Source organism: Oryza glaberrima, chromosome 7 (genome assembly GCF_000147395.1).
Source record: "Oryza glaberrima chromosome 7, OglaRS2, whole genome shotgun sequence".
Taxonomy (NCBI): Eukaryota; Viridiplantae; Streptophyta; class Magnoliopsida; order Poales; family Poaceae; genus Oryza; species Oryza glaberrima.
In genome coordinates this window covers 16,840,000-16,865,756 of record NC_068332.1, presented here as the reverse complement: position 1 = coordinate 16,865,756, position 25,757 = coordinate 16,840,000, and the positions used below count along the sequence as shown (strand labels likewise).

Below are 25,757 nucleotides of genomic sequence, written 5' to 3'. Positions count from 1 at the left end.
GAATTCGAGCAGAGGCCTTTCAATAATCTTGAGCATAGCCTGGCTAGCGAGTCCATAAACAGTCACTGACAAGTGGGCCCCAAGTAGAGCGTGGCCACGACCAAAGCTCTGCTCCCCCCTTCCAGCCCGTCTCCAACCAGCCGCCTCCCCCCCAACGCCAACCACCCGCACACGCAAAATCCCCCAACTCCAGCAACAACCAAAAAGTCGCCGTCGCCGTCGCCTCTCCTCGCCGTCGCCGCCCATCCCCCCCCCCCTCTCGCTTTCCCCTCCCCTCCCCTCCACCGACCAGCCGCCATCCCGACCTGCTCCCTGCCGCGGCGGTCTCTCGACGACCGTTTCCGTCCCTACTTGCTCATGGTGGTGGCCGCGCCGTGCTCGTCGTGAGGGGGATGATGCGCCGCCGCGCGACGATCGGGGCCATGGGGCCCTCCGCAGCCGCGCTGAGGGCCGCCGCCGTGGTGGGGCTGGTTGTGGCGGTCGGGCTCGCGCTCCCGCCGCTGGCCGCGGCGCTGCGGCCGCTCAGGGAGCGCGTCGCGTCCGCAGGGGCCGCCTCCTCCTCCGGATCGTGGGGCGATGAGGTGAGGACACCGAGGCGCGATTGGGAGGTTTCCTCCCCACACCATTTCTGTCGCGGGGGTTTAGGCGAATTCGGTCCCGACGGGGTAGTGCAATTGAAGAGAAGAGGCCGGGGGGAGTTGGGGAGAGATATATGCTTTGCTCTGCGCTAAATTTGGTACTCCATGGGTTTAATTTCGTAGGGGGCTTATTTTGGTGCCTTGTTTCCTTGCAGTACAAACAATTCGATGGAAACAGATAACTAGTGTTGAATTTGGAAAGGTACTGCAAAACCAAAATCGGCGTCTAGGTTTACAAGTCAAATTAGGCTATTCTGTTCTTGGTAGGCACCTTGAATTGGATATGCTGGCATCCCAACTGACTGTACGTTTGTACCTACATAGACACCAGGTGTAGTTGGAGTAAGAGTCTACTAGGGGTCTATAAGCCCTTGGGAATATGAAGAAGGGGCACTCGAACAGCTCGCACTTCAAGTGGTTTCTTTCATTTCTAACTTGGTTGTTAGCTGATCATGCCCTTGAGCTTGTCTGTTTATCACTTTTATCTACAACTACGAATTCTACTTGTATGTCTGCAGTTGAGCTTATTACTCATTATCTCTATCTTTATGCGCTTCTGCAGCATGCATTCTTCAAGAGGGATGAGAATGAGATAAGTCCGTACTCATGGAATATCACAGGGACATATAAAGGTAACTTCTGGGTCATAGTTACACTTACACACTCGATGTTCTACCTGCTTCTTTAGCTGAACATTTGTATCACAACAGCATGTGCTATAGTGATATGTTGTCTTTCGCTTGCCATACATTTTATTGCCGCTGCATGTGTTTGGATGATCTACTGTTGTAGGTATTCCAGGAATTAAGTATGTGCTATTTGCTCTTGGAATATTATTTGAAACATGGGAACTGCCCTCTATTCCCTGGAGTTCAGTACTGTACCTGCATTTTAGGTGCTGGAATGATTTAATTTTAGTGCTACCAATTTTTCTTTCGAAGATTATAAGTTAATGATATGCTATTCAAACCATATGATATAATTTGATCATGCCTTATCTTCTTTGCACTTACTTCTTTTGTTTCATGATATTCCTTGTGCCTAATATTAATTCACTGCTGTTGCTTGCTTGTCATAATGCTTAGAGCTTTCTTGGATCTTAGGTTAGGACGTTCAGCCCCAAATTGAAATGTTTGATACTTTGATTTTCCTGCTGTGTATCTAGTTAGTAACAGGAGTCTTTTAACAATTTGTGGTAGATTTTCTATTATGGGTCCATATCTATGCTTTAAGATAGTTACTGTGGCCAAAAAGTGGAATAACATATGTGCTTTTGAAAATCCACCTCGTCACTGCTTGCCAATCCTAGCAACTGTGGTCTTTCCTTCCTGTCCAAACAGTTGTATCATACACCATGTCTATACTTGTGTGCGTTTGAGTGTTACACACATTGTTCTCTTAAATATAATTGTAATATAAATAAAGTGCACATATGACGCCTTTTTTTTAAAAAAAAAATAGTTACCTTATGTTGTGCTAGTGCTATGCATAGGATACCGTTGCTTCATTACAGTGTTAATGTGCTTCATGAAATAACATCACCAATTTGTTGTTCAGGAAGTTGGAACTTTGCTGGTTCCACAAATGGTTCTTCTAGGTTTCTTGAGTTTACAAAATTGAAGGGCGATGCGGTTTTGGAACTATTAAGTACACCGACAAAGATAAGCGGGGTGCACTATGTTCAGGTAATGCAGTTCCCCACCCCACCAGGTACATGAGGCCATTCTAGTTTACTTTCATTTATAAGTCCAGTTGAGCTGATGTCACATCCTGGGCCTCCCACACCCTTCAAATAGTCCCTGTTGAGCCATTCCTACATTGGTGTAACTCCTTTATCCCTGTAGCCTAAACTTAATTCTTTCCCCCGCCCCCTTCATCTCAATCAACTTGAAGCTTGTAATCCCACCTTTTTGGGACTTTTTGAAGAGATTTAATTTCAGGTGGGCTGATCACAGTTTTTCGTGGAGTCATAAAATAATAATAAAAAAGAAGTTACACAGTCCTTTGCATGTCCGATACAATTTTTGTGGTCATCATGATCATTTTCTTCTTCATTCGTGGCTCCTCTGTTCACTCTTTTACCTTGGGATGGCAGGGATCTGTTACATTCCATGATGTTCTAGACAATGCTCATGATCGTGGAGTTGCTCAGATAAGGTTAGAAGGCGTGTACATATGGCCTTTTCGGCAACTTCGGATGGTTGCAAACAGGTGCATATTTAATTTTATTTTCTTTGTACTAAGGAGCTTTGTTATACGGTTTTATGTTATGCCTTCCTGCTTCTGGATTACATTATGTTCTGTTAATTTTGTACAAGAGAACTATATTATTAATATGTTCTATTGCCAAGCACTCCAATAAACCTGCATTATGTTACTTAATGCAAGCTTAGCTACTATTAAACTTCATTCAAATTCCTTGGTTATCCTGACAGATACTTTTTTTTTTCTGTTAGCTAGTGCTAATGTTTAATTGTGGTGTCACATTGATTTATATTAATTACAACGAGGGCGACATTACATCACCTTTTTGTAGGGTGGCATATTTATTTGTTTTTGGTGTCAGTTCTGTTTTGGAGTATTCTGTAGTGGCACATGTAAATCTTGTCCTTCTACCATATGATCTAATGCATATGTACTATACTGTCCAGTGGTGCAGATGGCGAGCCACTTCAAGAAGAGGATTACTTCTTATCAAATCCATATCATTTGGTAAGAAGCATAGTTCTTTTTTCTTTATTGACTTTTCACAGAATGTCTTCCAGTAGTTTCCTCTTACCAAATGCCACCATCCAGTTTTCCTTGTGTACTTTCTCTTTAGATACGCATGTAGTCCCATGACATTTACATTCATTATGATAGTAAAAGAACCCCACTCTTTAAGCTAATGTACACGCCTATGACAATGCACTTGCTAAATTTGTATCAGCTGCGGATTTTCTCCTCTCAAGTGTTCCAAGAAACCTCTGAAGAGAAGAACCGGAGGAAGAATTGTAAGATTTTGACTTGTACATTGAATACTACCTACAACCTCATGTGGTTTTGATATGCGTGACCTCTTCCTTATCAGCTCTTACTTACGACATGGAGAAGCATTGTAGCGTCGAAATAGCTGCTAAGGTGGTCCGTGTGTCCTCTAACCTAAATGGTACTGAATTTCTTTGTAAAATTCTTAAACTCATTTCTCATTGGTTAGTTTGTTGTGCATCACCAAAAGCTGCATGCTCATATTTCAAGTTTTCAGTTTGTGATTGCCTTTCCTTTCATTCTTCAATGACATCTAAACAGCGTCTGTAAATGCTTCTTTTCAACTAGAGGGAGAGCATGAGAAATACCGTTTGGAGGGATTGATGGAGAGTACAGCAGTGGATGATGATGGAGAGTGCTTCTCACCGATCTTATTAAATGCAACATCATTGAATGTTGAAGTTTATTACAACAAAGCAGTCAATTATACACTGATGGTCACTTTTGTATCCTTTGTGACTCTTCAACTTTCTTTGTTCTGATTTTTTATTGGTATGTACTGTACTCTATGTGAATTCCTTAATTGAGTATACCAGATCTCCTTCCTCCAAGTTTTGTTACTGATTAGACAAATGGAACATAGCAACACCCAATCTGTATGTATTCATTTTCCTTTTCAGAATATGTCAATACAATTTGGACCTCTTGCTTTTCATAACCTCAAAGATTCCAGTTTTGAGGTAGTTTATATCATTTTGCAGGGAGCTGCCAAGGTTTCAATTCTAATGATAGGGCAACAAGCTATCATGGATGCATATCTTTGTCTACTGCATCTGACTGCTGGGATATTGGTTGGTGAGTCTTTTGAATCCTAAAATATCAGATGTCTTTTTTGTCTATTATTTTCTGATAAGTGCCAACTGCTAGTATCACCCACTCTTTCTTTGCTGGTAAAAGTTGGGTCCTTGTGCCACTTGTTCTGACATATGCTGTTGCTATGTTCCAACTTGCATGAAGTTCAAGTGTTTCTGAGCAATTAGCTGTAAAATAAAATGTCTTCCAGTAGTAATGCGAAAATAATTATGTTCATTGATTTTTTTTCTCTATTAAATTTAAATTCCACTTTGATTAATGGTTATTCCATTTACAATGGTATTTTCTGTTGAAGTCTTGGAAGGGTTGAATAGCAATGCAATATAATGGCAATCTGAGCCAAACACAAAATGAACATGTTATGGTTACATATGCTACTTATCAAATAGAGATCGTGGATAAAAATGATCCACCGTTGAACCTGCTACTGATCACCAGTTAAATACCATCAACATACCCCAAGATTGGGCCCAGCATGCATGCATGGTCTGAATTTGCCAACCCACTCAAACAAGTCCTGTAATTTCACTAATTTGTAAACCCCTAGGCCATTAATCTGAAATGCTGTTAGTCACAATATTAACTAAGTGGAAACCTTTAAGCTTTTCGTGTGGCCTGATGCTTATAATGTTTTAAATTCTGCATATCTTCAAAATTTATTGGTGGTATTAACATTTTAATTGCTTGTTTGAATTATCTACAGAGTCTCTCTTTAACGCATTCGCAACGGCTGCTTTCTTCAAGTTTGTCGTATTTTCTATATTTGAGATGCGATATCTCCTTGCCATATGGAAAGCCAGTAGACCATTGAACAGTGGAGAAGGCTGGGAAGTAATGAGGAGAGAATTGTCTGTTCTTTACAGCCGCTTTTGTAAGTTCTCCATTTTCATCTGGTTTCTCCATTGTCTTAAAAACCAGTCAGTAGGTCATCTCTTCCAGCCAACATTTATTATGCACAAGAGCATGAATCTGCATAAACTTTAGAACTTTACATGGGCATGTAATCTGGATCACAAGAAGATTGAGTTCCTAGCAGTCTAGCACCCATGCCGATCATTGTTCAATTAGTAAGATGTCATGTGCTCACCATAGTTGACTTCGCAAGATAGCTCCTGTGCTGACCCCATTGCTCAGTCATTCTTATTTATGGTTCTACACATTTACCTTTCATTTGAATTTATTTATGATAAGTGATACCTAATGTGTAAGTGAGTGGGCAAAGCACCCTTATGTGCTATTTGCCTATTTGTTGAAGCCTTTGAGTATGTTGTTCTGTTGGAACCATTAGGATGAATATTTTTGTTGCTTGTTGAAACAGCCTATTTTTCCATTGTAGTATCAGTATGTTGGTAAGATGTCAAATTAGTTGACACTTTCCACCTTTACATCAGTGTTTAGCACTTTTAGCTTTTATTTTACAAAATATAATGTTCAATTTGCGTTGTGTTATTCAGATGGCATTCTTTTGGGAGGGATCCTTCTCATGTATGAGTTGCACAATTTTCTGCGCCCACTTCTTTTCCTGATGTACTCCTTTTGGGTTCCTCAAATTGTCACAAATGTCATCCGGGATACAAGAAAACCCCTGCACCCTCAGTATATTTTAGGCATGACGATCACTCGCCTTGCTATTCCACTGTATATATTTGGTTGCCCTAGCAATTTCATGCGCATTGAGCCTGACAAGACATGGTGCATAGCTGTGACAATATTCATGGGTATCCAAGCCGCAGTGCTCCTGCTCCAGCACTATTTTGGTTCACGCTGCTTTATTCCTCACCAGGTAATTACTACATGGTCTTTCCTAAATCCTCATACACAGTTGATCTGTTGATCTTTCCTACACGCACTCTAGTTGCCATTCATGGCATTAAATTCCATGCCTCCCAAGTTTTTTTTTTCCTTCTATGCTTGCTGTATTATGCACTGTAGTACTTCCATTCCTCAGATTGGAACAATTTGTTCTACCTGTATCACACTATCATTAATAAATTGTCATGGGTACAATTTTCAGATTCTCCCTGAGAAATACTGCTACCACAGGAAGGTAGAGGATAACACAAATCAGCCCATTGATTGTGTTATTTGCATGACTACAATCGACCTTACCCAAAGAACAAGTGAATACATGGTAATTATGAAATCTTGTTGCCTGTGACTGTAACTGTGATGTCATAGATAACTTTGGCTGAACGTGTGCTGCCTTCTCCTTCAGGTGGCACCTTGTGAGCATATATTCCACTCAGGCTGTTTGCAACGTTGGATGGATATCAAGATGGAGTGCCCAACTTGCAGGCGCTCCTTGCCGCCAGCTTAGATGAGCACTACTTTGTACCATATAGTTAACAAGTAGGTAGCTCAGCATATACAAGGTATTACAAACTCAACTCCTTTTCCCTTTTATCCGTAAAAGTGGCTTTATACATCTGCAGCTTGACGGTTTGTCTGTTTCGATGCATTTTTAGGTGGGAATTGAGGTGCAATAAGACGAGTTGCAACCATGGGTGGTTTCTCGAAGATAGCTGTAGAAAATCTTTTACGCTTTTAATCTCAAGTGATCTCTGTGTTGTACACAAATCATTGTACCAATTCTCCCACGGAGGAAAAAAAAATCTTACTTATGCAGTATTCTCGCTCGGCATGCTGCGTTCTTATGTCTTCTTCAGATCTGTCCTTGTTTTGATTATGTAAGCATTGCACAAAAGGTATTCTCACACTGCAAAACGAACTACGGTGTTCCAACTTCTGCGATCTGCGGTAATGCGCCGCTACCCATGCCGTTGAGGTGTGTGCCCCTGCTGTTCCGGCGTTTGTTGTCGGGTGTGCTGTACCCCGTTGAGGTGCGCCCATGTTTAAACGCAGGCAGTCGAGACCAACACGACGAGACAGGAATGCTGCAATTGGAGAAAGAATATGAGGCCCCTTTTAAATGGAGGAAAAATAAAGGAATTGGAATCCTACACTATTCATATCTTTGATTCGTAGGAATGAGAAAAGGAAAAACGTAGGAAACCTTCCTATTCCTACGATTTTAGAGGAAAAACGTAGGAAATTTAACATCTATTCTAACCTCTTGGAAAATTTCCTCTGAGTCTATCTCTTGGAAAATTTCCTCTGAGTCTAACTCTCTTATCTAATTCTTGTGTTTTTCCTGTGGTCTAATCAAACGGTTATTCCTATGTGTGTTTCCGGTGTTTTGTAATCCTCTCTTTTATACTTTATGTCAAAATCATGTGTTTTTACTATTCTTCCGTTTTTTCAACCTTGCGATTCAATGGGGCCCGGAAGGGAAAAGGAGAGCAAAATGCAAGATACTGCAGCGGACGAGAGGTCACAATGCATTGAAATCGAACTTATTCACAATGCACTTCAATCATGTTTTTCTTTTTCTTTCATACACTAGCTAAAGATCTGTGCGTTATAAAAGAATATTATAAAAGATAAAACAAAAGCAAAAACTTTATAGCATAACTAGTCGATTTAACATATAATGCAAAGACATCCATACTGAAATGTGTTGCTAGATCACCTCTTTTTATCCTCTTTGTCAATTTCCCTAAGCCATAAAGTCGGATAATACAAGATTGGATGCTTATAATTCATCTGTGGTAGTAGATGAATTTAAAGGTTTTGTATGTGATTCCTTTAAAATTTCTAGAATTAGCATTTTTATGGCTATTCATATGTTACGGAGATCTCATGCTTATGTTCTGACATGTAGGTTTGTGGTGTTGAAGACAAACTCGGACACCACAAAAATCATTCTAAGTAGTAAAGATAAGAGCACTTCAATTTCCTATAGAGATTGAGAAAATTTAATTTCAAACTGGACATAAAGGATAGCCCACCTTACCAGTTGCAACAGTGCCACCGCCAATTCTTTTACCCCTTGCCAGTAGTACTATGTGCCATTGGTCTCTTGTGATTAACAATCGGAAGAGAAAAAAAAAACTCTAGGTTTGCTTCTCTGTGCTCATGTTGACAAGTTTTACTTTGAAACTAGTACTATCTCCGTTTCTCCGTTACAAAATATAAATATTTTTAAGATCGGCACATGTATTAAGAAAATATGTGCAAATGATTGGTTGAAAAGTAAATGTAGGTAAAGGATAATGGTTATGATTCGTTGAGAAGTAAGTAGGTGGAGAAGTAATTTTATTTTAATATAAAATACCGTGCTAGAAATAGCTACTTCATTCGTTCCAAAATATAACAACTTTTAACCCTCTGGATTTGTCCCAAAATGTAACAACTTCTCCACTAACATTCTCTTCCTAACCAATCACAACCCTCTAGCATTCACTTTTTCTACCTACCTCCACTACTCATCCAATCACAACCCTCCACCATTTACTTTTACCTACTTTCTTAATAACCGTGTCCAACTTTAAAACATCTTATATTTTGGGACGGATGGAGTATATTTTGGAACGAAGATATCAATAGAGTAACGGAACAGAAGAATTACTGCAATTGGCCGAGTTTATTTTCAAATTTTTTCTTCAAACTTTCAACCTTTTCATCACTTTAAAACTTTTTTACACACATGAACTTCCAACTTTTCCGTTACACCGTTTTAATTTTAACCAAACTTCTAATTTTTGTTTTGAACTAAACACGCCCTTGGACTCTCTACGGGAAATTTCACTCACCTGAACGAGGCCACTGGATCTCAATCGATAGCTGGAGCATCCAATACCGCTACTCCAGCGTAGTGGTAGGGACAAATCGCCGCAACAACCGGGCGCACTTTCCCACTTCCGGTCCCCCCCACCCGTCGTCGATACCGCCCGCCGGGACGGTGCAATAAACGTTACAGTGAGCTGGAAGGACATGCTGCATTGCATTGCTGCCCGTGATCTTAGTTTCGCACCGATTGGCAAAGGTTGATTTGCGCCCGATGATTTCTCCACGAGGCCGTAGTACTACGAGCAGTAGCTGTGTACCCCGACAAGATGCAACCCTTTTTTTCTTTTTTTTTCGCGCGCCTATTCATTTGTTGGGTGACCAGATTTTTTCTATCCTTACATTTACAACTAACGGATTACAAAAGAAAATAATAAATACATATTTACTTACACAATATTTATATTAAAATTATAGTGCACTTACCTGTCATATCAACTAAATTTACAATGTAATTTTAGTTATATAGGACTGTAATTTTATATTTTAAAGAAAATAACTAATACATATTTACTTACATAATAATTTTTATCAAAATTACATTGCACTTACATGTCATATCAACTGAATTTGCAAATATAATTGTGTTATATAAAACTGTAATTTTATATTTTATTTCATCAAACCAAACTAACATGCATGGTTGCATCCGTTCATATTCCTTATCTGGTTATAGTGTTGGTTGTGTGTCCAATAAAAATGCTACTAGGTGGTTCGTGCAGGCGTGCACGGTAGGGACGCATCACAGCCGTTAAATTAAGTCATGCCCAAGCGATCCAACGGAAGCAAATTCTAGTGATTTCCAAAAAAAAGAAAAATCTATCGCGTGATGTTTAACAAAATCGTTCAGAAAAAGAGAAAAACGGCCGTGCAATTTCTGGCGACTTCGAGTTTGAGGCTTTGAGCCAAAGCTAGCAATATTCTGGGCTTCTGTCGAGTACGAGCTCGAATCGAATAGCTCGCTAGGGGCAGGGCAGCTGGTTGCCTGGTTCTTGTCCGGGGCGCGGTGTCGCCTCCACCAACGGCTGCGCCGCGGTTCTATCGGCACCGTCGTCGTAGCCCGCATCGACGTTGGTAGTCCAACACCTCCTCCTCCCAAGTTGCCTCGATTTATCTACAACACCGACCACCAAACATTATTTGTTTTGAAACACCGACCACCAAACACCGACCTCCCTAGTTGACAGCGGAAGTTCGGCGGCGACCCCCACTCCTTTCTTTCTCCAACCGGCGGCCTTCCTCCCTAGGCCGGACACTGACAAGCTCCTCTCCCTCTCCGTCAAGTTGCTGCGTGGTTTGGAACAGGGACAACGACGGGCTCAACAGCGCTGAATGGGGACGAAAACGAGGCTAGCCGCCTCCTCATCTTCTTCCTCTGCCGCCTTGTTGTTGAGGTCGCTAGATCCACTTTAGGGGTGGCAACGCATCTCGTGGTGGTGGCCTCGCCGACGACCGCCACCACCCTTGCATGAGGTGTGGGGGTGTTGCACGGGGCCACGCCTCTTCTAACACGCCACTCGCCTCATGCCTCAGCTCCGCCCTGACATATGCCTGCGTAATTTCTGATGAAAAACCCGTGTCTTTATTTTAGCTCCGTGGTCTTTAGGTTGGGAGCGTGGATGTGTACGTGGCGTGAAATCTCCGATGTGAACGGTCGGGGGTGAACGCCATGTAAGTATACTGTGAATGGCCTTAGCCCTTGGTCCGGACATTCATTCCTGCGCGCTGATAACCAATTCCCAGATGATTATTGTTATCCTCTCCTCGGGTGGCTCGTGCGTGGGTCGGGAGCACGAACGTGCACGGTGCACTCCTCTCACTATCCCTCCCGTACCCCAACTAAAAAATGATAAAAGGAGGTTAACCTGTGACCACATCATCTGCACAGCTCAAGTCTCCATTACTAATCATAAAAGCACCCCGTATTTGTCTGTCGCTAATCACGAATATTCTAATACTACACTCGGTTTTAGCTCTCGAAATCAGAGTTTTCAGGCAGCTTGTTGTTTCTCTGCCTCGAGAGAAAAGAAAAAAAAAGAGAAATCTTGGGAGTGCCAAAGCGGAGGAGAAAGGCTCGTACTTTGAAGGGGAGGGAGGAGCGCAATGCAGCGCGGATCTCTCGGCGTGCTGCGGCTGCGGCTGTGGCTGTGGCTGCTCGCGGTCTCCGCATCAACCGCTGTTCTTGCGGCGGATCCTAGCAAAGGTGAGCTTTCTTGCTTGATTCTTGTTTGCCTTTTTTAGCTTTGAAAAGCTCAGTTTCCTGGGTCTTCCTGCTGAAATGTTTGCTAAATGCAGCCCAAACCAGCGACCGTTTTTAGTCTGTGGAATGAAACAATTTCGTCTACAGAATGAGAAATTCCTGGCTATTTTACCCCTTCTTTCCTTCCCTTTTTGGATCTTGAAATGCGAATCGTGTCTTGGGAGGATGTAAGCGGCGAGGTGGGTTCCCCCAGTTTGAGTTTTTGGGTCCAATGCTGCATTTCTTGAGTCTTGGCCAAAATTAGGCGCTGTTGTTTGGTTTCAATCAAGCAAATTTGTGGGAATATCCTTCTATTTTTAAGCATTTCTTGTATTTTGGGGGCACTGCATTGTTCACGGAAAAAAAAGATTGATTTTGACCCCTTCTGAGATACTACTACTTATGATATTTCTGTTCCCTTATCGAGTTCATCCATTTTGGAGTTCATCCATTTTGGGAGTACTACTCCCAAGGAGTCCAGTTTTCTTTGCGAGTTCGCATGTGCTATTTGATAGTTTCCATTTTGCTAGGACAAATCTTGCTCAAGCTATGACTGAATAGGAAGTAGGAACTACTCCCATTTCTGTATGTTTGTACTTTCACGGTTTAATGAACTCAGATAATATTTGCTGTAGTTGCTTGATTGATTGTTCTTGTCTAGCATGACATAGCTGTGTGCCGTAATTCAAGTATCTTGTTTTCAGAGCCATTCACCATCCGCATAAGCTGTGGGAGTTTTGATGATATCCGGACAGCTCCTACCAACACATTGTGGTACAGAGACTTTGGTTATACTGGTGGCAGATTTGCAAATGCTACACGGCCGAGCTTCATAATTCCTCCGCTGAAAACGCTCCGGCATTTCCCTCTGTCTGATGGTCCTGAAAATTGCTACTACATCAACAATGTTCCCAATGGGCACTATCAAGTTAGGCTTTTCTTTGCTCTTGTGGCTGATCCTAATCTTGACAGCGAGCCGATTTTCGATGTTTCCGTCGAGGGTACTCTATTTAGTTCTTTGCTGTTGGGTTGGAGCAGTGAGGATGAGAAGACATTTGCAGAAGCTTTGGTTTTTGTCCAGGACTCAAGCCTGTCAATTTGCTTCCACAGCACTGGTCATGGTGATCCATCGATACTTTCTATCGAAGTTCTCCAAATAGATGACAATGCCTATAAATTTGGTCCTTCATGGGGGAAAGGTACAATACTTAGAACTGCCAAAAGGTTGACATGTGGTTCTGGCAAACCAGCATTCGACGAAGATCTAAATGGTATTCACTGGGGTGGGGACAGATTCTGGTTAGGGGTGAAAACTTTGTCTTCCAGTTCTGACGACCAGCCGATATCAACTGAGAACGTTATAGCAGAAACATTACTTGCACCAAATTTTTATCCTCAAAGCATCTACCAGTCTGCTATTGTGGGTACTGACAGGCAACCAAGCCTATCCTTTGAAATGGATGTTACTCCAAACAGGAATTATTCTGTGTGGCTTCACTTTGCAGAGATTGAGAATGGAATAACTGCGGAAGAGGAAAGGGTGTTTGATGTACTTATCAATGGGGATACTGCATTCAAGGATATTGATATAATTCGCATGGCAGGAGAACGTTTTACTGCCCTTGTTCTGAATAAAACTATTGTTGTCACTGGGACAACACTAACAATTGTCTTGCAGCCTCTTAAAGGAACACGTGCCACTATTAGTGCTATTGAGGTCTTTGAGATCATTCTGGCCGAAAAGAAAACTTTAACTCAAGAAGGTTGGTGCTTGATACCCTACAAATTACTTTCCTTTTGTTTCAAGCAAATAGCAAACTATGGTAGTGGTTTTTTTGAACATTGTACTGACTTTATTTTGACTACTGAGCCTTTTTGTGTCAAAATGCGTATGAAACTTTTAGTCCCATTTCCATCTTGTAGATGATTGAGGCCACCTTAGCTTTTCATGATGTATATTGATCGATGAAAAATGTACTGCCAAATAAAGTAGCTTTTACTGAATGCAAAAAATGTATTGATGTCTTTTTTCAAAGAACAGAAAATGACACGCGAATCACCAGAGTTTGCTGCTTATGTAATGATTTTCCTGTTTTAATGCTTTATAGTGAGCGCATTGCGTACTGTGAAGGGTTCGCTTGGTCTTCCTCTTCGATTGGGCTGGAACGGTGACCCCTGTGTTCCTCAACAACATCCATGGAGTGGAGTTGAATGCCAGTTTGATGATATCAAAGGCCATTGGGTCATTGATGGGCTGTATGTTCTCTATATCACAAAAATCAATATTTATCTTTATTATTAGCTTGCTAGAAATGCTACACTGATTTTTTATTCGTTCAAATAACATAAATAGAAGGATTCCGCACGGTCTATTTTCTCATTTATTAAATTTCAGTAACATGAAACTAATACATAATAATAAGGTATGTTCTAGTAAGCAATATTGCATACAATTGCCCAACCAAAAAAAAGGAAGGTCTGAAGGACTAATAATAGGACAAAATATGAGACCGTGAACATATAGTAGTTAACTAAAAGATAGTGCCAAATGACATCACTTGTGAAATTCCACATGTATTCAATTATCAGGTGAAGATTGTTGCAAGCATACTATTGCTAGTAGTTCTACAACAGCTATCACCTAATCTTATTGTACAATAAATTTAAAATGCTCTAGAATTTGATTTTACAATGCCATGCTGTCATATATTCTTTTCAGACAATTATTGATTGTCATGTGATTTTCCCATGGATTTCCTAATGAACTGCTGGTAAACCATTGATTCGAACACCAATCTTTTCATAGTTTGGTTTTAGTGTTGTAAAAGTTGTGTTTTGATGAACTAGGGGCTTATCCACAATTTTTGGTTTCTGACATGCATTTCAATTTCAATAGTTATCCATCAACAGGAAATCTTTTTCTATCGCAAGCATTTAAACTTAATTCCTGAACATGCAGAGGTCTTGACAACCAAGGTTTGAGAGGATTTATACCTTCTGACATATCTAAGCTACAACATCTACAAAGCATGTAAGTTGGTATCTAATAGAGACGATCTGATTTCATTTTTTTGAGGAGCACTAGTATGCTTTGCTAGATCTTATGATAAGTGCAGTATCTGAAACCTTCACATTATAACAGCATTAATTAAGGACTGCTGGAAAGTATTCAAAACCTATAAAGCTGTAACATTGCAATGGATGCATTGACCTACACACCTGTGCAACATATATGACTGTTGGAAAGTGGTCATGTCCAGTATCATCTGAAAATCTAATATGAATATGGGATTTTCGTGAAATCTAAATGACATGTTCTAACTGCCATTGCCATAAGAAAGTTTTGCCCCTCTTCTAGTCTGACACAAGTACAATCCCATTTTGTCAAACAGAAACTTGAGTGGTAATAGCATAAAGGGCAACATTCCTGTCACCTTGGGTACTATATCAGGGCTGCAAGTGCTGTAAGTGCACCTCAACTATATTTTACTATTATGTTTCCCTTGATTATTTCAAGAACATTCATAATATGTTCTCTTGATTAAAGAAAGAGTATGTAAAATGTATTTGTATTCTTTGTGTTTGAGCTTCTTAAGGCTTGATGCCAAATGTTCTTGGAGGTAACAATAAGGGAAATTTATTTGTTTGGTCAAAGCGTACCTTTTTGGTGATAACACATGACCTCAGAATGGGATATTGCAATGGTTAGATCTTGGCACCTTGCATCATGTGCCTAAAATTACCGATATCCCTGCTCCTTTATTTTTATTGTGAATATTCATCCAGCTTATTGCCTGTTCTCTGCTGACATGGAACTCAAAAGTGAATTGTATTTCATTTCCTTATACTCCTGAGATTGAAACTGCAGTTGGAAGCTAATGATTCAGTTAAATATCATTTCTTGATTAATCCTATCTCTGTCAAATCCGCACTACTCTTAGACCAAATTTAAGTTATATCGGGAAAGAGCAGCAGTTTTTTGTATAATACTAACTTGATAATTATGTTTGCAGAGATCTGTCGTACAACGAACTTAATGGTTCTATTCCAGATAGCCTTGGTCAGCTGGCATCGTTACAGATACTGTGAGGACATTTATTATGCATTTTGTTTTGTTTGGGACATGCTTTATGCTTCTCCCTGTTATCTTAAAAGAATAGCTCTCATGCAGGAATCTGAATGGCAATTATCTTTCTGGAAGGGTACCAGCCAGCCTTGGAGGAAGACCTCTACACAGAGCTAGATTTAAGTAAGCACTCTCTTTTCATTTTGTCACTATATGTAACCTGGTTTCAATTTGCCACATCCTTCATATACGTAATCACACATACCAATCTAGATACATCTGGCTGGTAATTGCTGTTAATAGAAGATTGAATGATAACAAGTTAAGTAGCTTATGATTGCTGAATGCTGATATGGCAGCTTCACGGACAATGCTGGACTTTGTGGAATTCCTGGTTTACATGAATGTGGCCCGCATTTATCTGTGGCTGCAAAGATTGGTATGGCTTTTGGGGTACTGGTAGCTATCCTATTTCTAGTTGTATTTGCGGCATGCTGGTGGAAGAGAAGACAGAACATTCGCCGTGCGCAGAAATTAGCTGCAGGTAAGAAGCAATCATAAGTTGTTAAAATCTGAATGCAGGGTGTACGCCTTTTCTGAATATAAAGGACTGATTGCCCATTTCCCCCTTATATTACTGCAGCAAGGGAAGCTCCTTATGCAAAGTCTCGAACACAATTTACACGGGACATGCAAATGGCGAAGCATCACCGCCCACATGAAAGCTCTCGGAGCGGCAACGATGAAAGCACTCCACATTTGCTTCCTTCCTAGTTAATTGTTAGCTATGGTGATTTGTTGTTTGCTCAGTTGATTCTGCTATCAGGTTGAGTTGCAAAACAAATTGTACATACTAGGTCATGTATGGTGTATAGACACTCGTTTTTGGCTCCAACGTTTATGGTACAGGAGTATTATCAGTTGAGAGAAAGGAATGATCCAGATCAGGTTGTCCTATTGCTTCTGAATTCTGATGGACCAGGTGGTGTACTGACTGAATTGCAACATCTTATGCTTGTGCAAATTAGCAGCCAGATTATCTCCTGTACTACTTTTAAGTTTGCCAAATGTAAATTCAGGGGAGCACCTATTTACTGTTATATAAACCTGAAATCTCACCTGGTCTGTCAATCTGTAAATGTTGTTTTTTTTTTAGTTTCAATTGACAGTAATTTATTTCGAGTGGCATACTGAAAATGTGTTCCAGAACTTATACATCCCTGCGGAACAGAAAAGCAACAGAAGGTATGCAGAACCAAACACTGAAAAACAAGCATATTACTCCCAGTAGCACAGGCCTGCTGCATATCAGCATCACATATTTTTATCCCATCCTACTGATCTCATGATCTCATCAGGATGTTTTTTTTTTTTTTACCTATCTTTCATACCTCATAGACCGTGTCCACACCAGCCATGTATATGTATGTATATGCACATATATATATATGTGTGTGTGTGTGTGTGTGTGTGTGTGTGTGTGTGTATATATATATATATATATATATATATATAAAAGCTCGCCGCCGGCGAATCACCGGGAGACACCTGGGATGTTAACCCATTGGAGGTGCAGGATGATCTCGCCAGTATCGGTGTTCCTGAGCTTGAGGACGATGTCCTGGGACACCTTGCCGTCCTTCCATGTGATGTGGCTCTCCGCCGCGAAGCAGTTCTCCTTGTCCGGGTGGATCGTCTTCATCACCGCGCCGTCGCCGAGATGGCTGTGGTCCTGCTTGGCGATCTCGACGAAGTCCAGGATGCCGAACTCCGCGTCGCCCATGCTGTCGTCCTTGGTGAAGGTGTCCTTGTCAAACACTTCCTGCGTGCAGGTTGATGTTTCAGAAGGGACCAGAGGTGGCAACCAAATGCTTAGAAGTAGGCTTATACAAGAATCAGTGCAAATTTCATATATTATTTAACATGAAAACTACCGTTAAATCAAAATAAACGTTTGAGATTTGTCCGCGTTACTCTAAGTAAAACTTTTACTCCCGGATTTAACAATGAGGGAATGTTTTACCGGGAGTAAAAGTTTTACTTAAGATGATGTGAACAAATCTCATATGTCAATTTTTTTTATCCAACGATAGTTTTCAGGTTTACGTTACATTTTGCACTACATATTTTCCCAACTTGTAATGAAACACTTGATATCTTGAAGGAAGAAGCACTGAAGTAGTGACGAACCGAGAACGGAAATTACCAAGGGTCTAATCATACTCCCTCAGTTCTAAATATAAGGCATAACCACACACTTAACCCAACGAGCAAGAAATAATTATTATCAACTTCTAGTTCACATAATGTAAATAAATATAATGTATGCACCCAATAAATCAAGAGATCTTGAGGGTGAAGGAGAGTGGGTGCTAGCTAGTTACATGCATATACGTTGTTTTATCTTATAAAACAATTTTAAAAAATAGTTTTACGTTATATTATGAAATAGAGAGAGTAATTAAGTATCTAACTTATGAATTGATATACTTAATTAATATAATATACATTATTAAAATTGGATAATTATTTATCTGGGTCCTATGACCTCGAGAAGGATAACGTAGGAACACCACTGGCTGGCTGAAGGTACTAAAATGTGAGTGGAAATGCTGATGAACTTACAATTTTAACAGGCAGCATCATGTTTGTGATTGATAACGTGAGTTCCTCGTTCCATTCTGGGTTGATGGAATGATATCTTATACTTGACTTGACTTTCTGCACATCGCACGAATAGATTAGCAGAAATGTCAACAAAGAAGCATCATTGAGGATAAGGAAGACAAGAATAAGTAGCCTGAATTTACACCATTTCACTATATAAAACGAATTGTCGTAACCAGTAACATCATACAAAACGAACTATTTGAAAAAAAATTTTCTACTTGGTTTTCCTATCAATAATAAGTACTACATCTATCTACGACCTCTCTATCTCTTTACTAATACTCCCTCCGTCCTAAAAAAAACTCAACCTCATACTACGACGTGACACATCCTAGTATAACGAATCTAGACGTACTCTATGTCCAAATTCGTTGTGTCACATCCTAGTACTAGGTTGTCTTTTTTTTGGGACGGAGGGAGTATGAGATATTGTAGAGTTTTGCCTGTCCCATCAACCACTTTTCATTTAAATTTTTTAACATCTTACTCCCAACAAGTCTCTCACGTCCAACCATCCAAACTCCTTTTCTTCTCAATCTGGCTTAGTTCTTTTCAGCAATTCCAAACGACAACTTCCTTGTTTTCACGAACACACTACTGAACTTATATAGAAACTTATTTAAAAAATTAAATAAATATATTTTCTAAGTTTATCATACACTAAAGAGCTTTCTCATTTTGCGCGTGGTTGGATATCTCATCCTAGAATCACAAAGGAACGGGACCTTTATCTCTACAAAATAACCTAGAATCCATTTACACGTAACGTAGAATAAAAACAGGGGAGGAGCCACCGCCCGGCTACCCTGGACGGTTGCCCAGGCTCATCAGTGAAAATGCTATTAAATTTGTATGTTGTTGTTGAATAAGTTGACGAATTTTTTATAGCAAATACTAGTTACAGTGAAATTTGTTTGGGCTCAAAAATATTTCTGGCTCTGCAACACTGAATAAAGAAAGGAACTTGGAAATTAAATGATGCTCTTCTATATTCGAGGGTCCCTGATTTCTTAATCTGTTTTAGCTTCGCCATTACTCCGAATTAGCTGCTTCAATTCCGCGTTGGCCGGAAATGGTGTGACTGATACAACGATCAGTAAGTACGTACTACTACACGTACATATATACAGGTCGATTGATTACCGGCCTTAATGGAGAGCTTGTGAATCAATCCCATCAGGGCTACGTATACCGCTCGCTCGATCCAAATTAATCGAAACAAAAGCATGCATGTGCGATCAGGATCGATTAAAAACCGAGACGATCGACGACATTACGACAACCAATCAAAAGGTAATTAAGGTGGCACTCGCCTAGAAGAGCATATGCATGAACAAGGAGGATCCAAGGAAGGAAAGGAGAAGATCGATCGATCGATCGATCAGCAAACCTGGGAGCCGTGGCGGAGGACGACGTAGGGGTCGCTGCTGTGGGTGAGCGGGTCGCAGATGGCCAGGTTGAGGCCCCGCATGACGCGCACCTTGAGCAAGCCAAGCAGGCACTCCATCGATCGATCGAACGAGGTCGTCTCTCCGGGCTGATCAGCCTCCTCTCGCGGCCGCGCGCGTCGACCTTATTACCGGAGTTAAAGCTGAAGGAAGAGGAGGAGGCGGAGACGACGGGCGACAGAAAGAAACGGCAGGAAGGCAGGCTTAGGCAACGCAAAACTTGGGCGCCGTGGAGGAAGATGGAGAAGCTGGACGCCAACGCCGGGCAGCCAGCCAAAGGCTTTTTATATTTTCATTAACTACACGGATGCATCATGCATATGCATGATATTTCTGAAACCGCTCCAATCCACCTCCACGCGCCGGTAACGCTACCAAATTTAGGTAATACTACTTGTAGGAACGATCTGAGTGCTCAGTTTATAAGGGTATATTAGGCCTTGTTTAGTTGGCAAAAATTTTTGCTTCTGTGTGTCATATCGGATATATGGATATATATTTGAAGTATTAAACGTAGTCTAATAACAAAACAATAAATTATAGATTCCGTCAGTAAACCGCAAGACGAGTTTATTAAGCCTAATTAATCCGTCATTAGCAAATGTTTACTGTACCACAACATTATCAAATCATAGCGCAATTAGGCTTAAAAGATTCGTCTCGCAATTTACACGCAATATGTGTAATTGACTTTTTTTTGTCTACATTTAATACTCCATGCATGTATCCAAACATTCGATATGAAATTTATTTTGGGAACTAAACAGGGCCTTAGCACTCTCTCCGTCCTAAAAATGAACATTTTTGGACTTCGACACAGTATTCAGGATGCTATTTTGACCAATAATAACTATAAAATAAGATGTTTTAAGTAAAAAGAGTTATACATTATGATAGTTTGTTTAATAATAAATTTAGTAACATCAATTTTACATGATTAATCATTTTATTTTTTTTCTATTAATAGTTAAAGTTAAAAATGTCTGACTGGACACCATACTTAAAAATGCTTATATTATACTCCCTCCGTTTTTTAATAGATGACGCCGTTGACTTTTTCTCACATGTTTGATCATTCGTCTTATTCAAAATTTTATGCAAATGTATAAGATATAAATCACACTTAAAGTATTATGAGTGATAAAACAACTCATAACAAAATAAATTATAATTACGTAAATTTTTTAAATAAGACGAATGGTCAAACATGTGAGAAAAAATAAATGACGTCATCTATTAAAAAATGGAGGTAGTAGGACGGAGGGAGTACTTAGTTACTAACTCTATAGTTAGGGGTAATTTTGAGAATCACCGTCGCTACCCGTTCACCCGGCCATGGCGGCCGCTGTTCCACCCAGTGATCACTGCCCTCGCTCTCGTAGTTCCGTCGCCGTTCTTCCCAGCCATCCTTGCCCAGGTTCGATGCCGTCATATTCGTCCTGCGGCACAAGCTCTAGTAAACCACGATGGCCTAGCTAGATTATGCTAACAGTAAAGAGGATCGTGAAAGACGTTTTTGATGGATTTTGTTCGACTTTTCAAGATTTACCGTGGTAAGCGAAACCTAATTCCCGATATCCGTCCGACTGTTAGCTTTCTGCCATGCTAAGGAGGACATTGACGAAGCGTTCATTTGTCCTCCTCCCTGACGGCGATATCGGCGGCCGGCCGGCCGTGCAGTGCAGGGCAGGGAAGGGCAGGGCGTCTCGTGCGAGCCTGCGTTGCGGCGACTCGTCAAAACATGTCTTAAAGATATAATATAAGGAGTTTTAAATCAAACATGGGTATCTATCTATTATATACTAAAAGTCCATTAAACTTCCTATAAACGCTCTCAAGCCGCCACGTGGCACTTCTACAAACGCTCCTAGGCCGCCACGTGGCAATGTCTAATCTTACCGTCGATTTTCACTTAAATCGGTGGACCCGATAATTTGGACCATTAGATTAGATTAGATGCATTTTATTTAAAAAGAAACTAATACCTTACTATTCACCGGAAAAAGAAAACAAATTAAACTGATTTTAGTCCTCCACCGTACCCCGCGCGGACATATGCATTCATCCCTGTATATACGTATGTACAGGTAACGTACTAACGTACATACGTAAGAATAGAAAACAATGAATCTTACCTTAGATTAGATGTATTTTATTTAAAAAGAAACTCATACCTTACTTCACCGGAAAAAGAAAACAAAAACACGAGTACTCCATATGTACGTACATACGTAGGAATAAAAAACAATGGATATATTACCTATTGTTTATTTAAAGAAAAAAACTATGCACGGACTTACTGTAAAAAAACAAACAAAAAACATACGTGTGTAGTACCATAAAAAATCGATTATCTTTAAAATAGAGTTTTCTAATATTTAAAGATAAAATCTATTATTATATAAATTTAAGCAAATATCACTGCTGATTTTTAATTAAATTGGTGAACCAAATAGTTTAAACCATTAGATATATTTTATTTTAAAAACTAATAACTTATTACGCTGTGTACGTATACGGGAGAACTATATAACAATTAAGCTAGAAAAAGAAAAAAAACATAAGTAATCCCTACGTGCATACGACTTGGAAAAATAAATAAAGCTTAACCGCTATCCATCGAAAGTTCGGAACAAAGAAAAATCTACTCACGGTGGTCTTTTGAAATAGTATTTTCAAAATCCTTTACTATAAAAACAAAAAAAAGTATCATTCGAAAAAGATCGATGGTCTTTTGAAATAGTATTATCTACTATTTAAAGATAAATATATTACTCTACAAATTTACGTAAATATACGTAGTTAAACTAAATCTATATTATAAATATGAAATATCCCATCAATGATCTTTGTTCGTTCGATCTTACATACAAGGCTGATATATATAATAATTAATGTTTTGATAATTTCTTATTTCACATCATATTTTAGGGTGTCAAATATCACTCGACAAATATACAATACTGATTTAAATTTACATTTGTGAAAATGAAAACAACACAATTTAGTTGTTTCATTTTACACCGTTAGATTAATTGTTTCTCCTGTATATGGATATATGAGAAATATATAACTGTTGACCGGAAAAAGTACTCCGTACGTACATATGGTTGAAAAAAATAATAATGCTTATTGTTTGCCGGAATAACATAAAACGTATTTATGATAAAGCCCAAAAAATCGGCAGTCCTTAAAAAATAATTTTCTACAATTTAAAGATAAAAATATAATAATCTTCAAATTTACACCAATGTAAATATAAAATATCCAATCAATGCTTTTAAGCATTCTATCTTTTAAATTATTTTAAAATTATATATCCAATTTGTGATCCGGTTGTATTCCTTTAAATAAATAAACTACTAATATCTATAGCCATAAATACATCACAAATATGGAGCCGGCATGTAATAATTAATGTTATGATAATAATTTCACATCATATTTTAGGTGTGAAAAACACTTGACAAATATACAACACTAATTTAAATGTACATATGTATTCTCCAAATTACTAAAGGTGTCTCATGTGATTAGAAACAATAGATGTGGAAAACAAACCGGACATTGAACGAACATGCACTACAGTATACATATTTGTCAAAATATGATACGGTACTTTGGAGATTATCGTGGTAATATTTAGAAAATCACTGTCTTGGTTACATATAAATTCTTCTATTGTTTTGGGATAAAATTTACCTCCTTCGATTTATGTGACAGGGGGAATATAAGTAATATAAGTCTATCTTTGATCAGATGAAGTAGTATCATTAGTTATATTTTTAATAGAAAATATATTTCATTAATATATAATAAAATTAAAATGTTACCTAAAGTCATCTATAGCATACAAAACAAAAAATGTTATATAAAGTTTGGAAACTCCAAAATTTTTTTTAAAAAATCACACACAATATAAATAGATATGAACTAACTCTATTATTGGGACATATTTTTCTAATAAATTTGAGGATATAAAGGTTCAAGTAATACGCCCAACAGTTATTAACAAACATACGTTTAAAATAGAGTAAAACAATATTTCAAAAATATCATCCACACATAAACATTCATAATAATAAAATTTCAAACAAGATTAAACAACATGCTCACGCGTATGCACGGGCTACTTCCTAGTTTATTAAATATATGTTGACAAGACTAAATGGAGAAATATTATGGTTGATTAAGAAGAAAATGTATAAAGGAAATTTCAATGGTGAAAAGTTATGCCCTGGTTAATAAGAGAATGTAGGCGGATGAATTGTTATTTTTTAAAAAATAATTTTTAAAGATTTAAAGTTGTTATATTTTAGAAGAGGTGAAGTAAACAACTGCATGCATTTTGTTCCACAGACGACAGGATCACAGGAACATTTCCGTCGGATCAGTGAAATGAAGAATGCGTCAAAAACAATTTAGCGAAAACGGATGGTGGGCCTCGCTGAGCCAAAATCTTAGCCCGGCCTACAGAGGCCAGCAATGTTGGGCCGAGACGCAGAACCGATGATTTTGTTCTCTTCTACTCTTTTTTTAACACTACTATAGAAATGGACATTCAAATCGATACTATAAATACCAAAAATGATATAACTAGCATTTATAGTGTTTTTTCCACCCACGCGCCCACCAGCGAGAGAGCCATCACAAAAAACCAGCACCTTTCTCTCTAAATAGATGCCGGTTTTTAAATTGAACTTGCACCTATTTTTCCTGTCAAAGAAAGATGCCGGTTTTAAAATTTAGACTTACAATTTTTTTTGACTTTTGGCTTAGTAACTTTGACTGAGAAGAGACCGAGAGCTTGTTCGGGTGGCAAGCGTCGCCGGTGGGCACGCTGCCCACGAGCATTCGAACCCCAGGTTCGACGCTCGTGCTCGCCTGAGGGATTTTTCCCCTCTTTCCCCGGGACTGACTTTGGTTGGTCCTGGCTAGGTAATAGGGTACACACGCGTGCGTGTTCAGTGGGACTGCACGTTTTCCGTGCACTGAGGCCTAGTGCCTCTAATCTCATTCCTAGCGTGTGTTAGGGACGTGCACGCGTGTGTGTGCGTGTGTCGTGGTGAGTGTGGTGTGTGTAAAGTGTGCGTTATGAGTTGTACCCTTCAAAAAAACTTTCACTGATGATATACATGCAAATTTCAGACTTAGGAATGGCTTTGGACTTAGTTATTTTACACTTAGGAAGGTTTAGACTTATAATTTTTGACTGAGGCATTTACTCTTTTTTTTTTACATTTCTATGTGTTGATATATATGTGAACGTGGATGTGGATGGGGTTGTGGATTTGATGAAAAATTCAGATGTGGCTACGAATGTGAATGAATTTGTGTGAATGTGAATGAATGTGGCTGTATACTAATGAATGGATGTGATTTGAGACAAATTATGTTACATGTGATTTGTATATGAAATTGGAAGATCCTGCTATTTTTATTTTTTTATTGTCAACATAAGGGTGCCGGTCTACTTGCCACATGTCCAGTTCAGTCAAAAACTGGCACCTATATGCTATTTATAGGTGCTGGTTTTTGTAAGAACTGGCACCTACACTACACCAGTTGCGGTTTTGGTCAACAGCTAAAATGATCTACACTCACGTCTAAAGAACTGCAGATATGCAATAGTCTTGTCGTGGGTGATTACATATGGATACCGGTTCTTGGATGAAAACTGGCACCTATATTTTTAGTCATCAGTGTCACCTATTAGATGCTGGTTTGATAAATCCGGCATATAAGAATTTTCTCAACTGCCACCAATGAGGGTTCTTTTAGTAATGTATACTCATTTTAGTTGGGTTTAGTCCCACGTTGGTAATTGATGATGGGGGAGCACGACTTAAAAAAGTGGATGCCGTCCTTACCTATCAGACTATTCTTTTAGTTTGTGTAGGCCTGGAATCTAAAGTTGTGGGTCCGGTTGGGCCTGTGGTGGAGCAGGCCCAATGTGACCTGGGTGACCCACAGTTGGTGGGCTGGGCTGCGTACTCTAACAAGTGGTATCAGTTCCCAAGGTTTGGAACCCGAAACAATTTTCATGGGTCACATGGTGGGGAGGCCGGGTAACAAGTCTTCGGGGTCACATGGATTGATGTGACGGGGGAGATTGTTGGGTTTAGTCCCACATCGGTAATTGATGATGGATAAGCACGACTTAAAAGGTG

At 39.5% G+C, this 25,757-nt stretch overlaps 3 protein-coding genes across 3 annotated transcripts; 2 read left to right on the top strand and 1 right to left on the bottom strand.

Moving 5' to 3' along the window:
* Positions 1-174: 174 nt before the first annotated feature.
* On the top strand, positions 175-7,206 carry LOC127779877 (transmembrane E3 ubiquitin-protein ligase FLY2-like). Its single transcript, XM_052306799.1, has 15 exons — positions 175-581; positions 1,201-1,270; positions 2,196-2,323; positions 2,734-2,849; positions 3,290-3,350; positions 3,568-3,631; positions 3,709-3,786; positions 3,954-4,111; positions 4,202-4,261; positions 4,367-4,460; positions 5,182-5,349; positions 5,933-6,261; positions 6,493-6,609; positions 6,694-6,850; positions 6,944-7,206. The coding sequence occupies exons 1-14, from the start codon at positions 393-395 to the stop codon at positions 6,793-6,795; spliced, it is 1,734 nt and encodes a 577-aa protein (XP_052162759.1). The 5' UTR covers positions 175-392; the 3' UTR covers positions 6,796-6,850; positions 6,944-7,206.
* A 3,792-nt stretch (positions 7,207-10,998) lies between these two features.
* LOC127779833 (receptor-like protein 4) lies at positions 10,999-16,670 on the top strand. The gene is made up of 9 exons (XM_052306744.1): positions 10,999-11,367; positions 12,108-13,166; positions 13,512-13,659; positions 14,363-14,434; positions 14,796-14,867; positions 15,417-15,488; positions 15,575-15,652; positions 15,829-16,013; positions 16,113-16,670. The coding sequence occupies exons 1-9, from the start codon at positions 11,268-11,270 to the stop codon at positions 16,241-16,243; spliced, it is 1,917 nt and encodes a 638-aa protein (XP_052162704.1). The 5' UTR covers positions 10,999-11,267; the 3' UTR covers positions 16,244-16,670.
* Positions 16,671-16,747: 77 nt separating this feature from the next.
* LOC127779834 (protein C2-DOMAIN ABA-RELATED 5-like) lies at positions 16,748-19,869 on the bottom strand. The gene is made up of 3 exons (XM_052306745.1): positions 19,530-19,869; positions 18,095-18,190; positions 16,748-17,291 (listed from the first exon to the last, which is right to left on the bottom strand). Exons 1-3 carry the CDS (start codon positions 19,644-19,646, stop codon positions 17,004-17,006), a joined length of 501 nt encoding a protein of 166 aa, XP_052162705.1. The 5' UTR covers positions 19,647-19,869; the 3' UTR covers positions 16,748-17,003.
* Between the last annotated feature and the right edge of the window lie 5,888 nt (positions 19,870-25,757).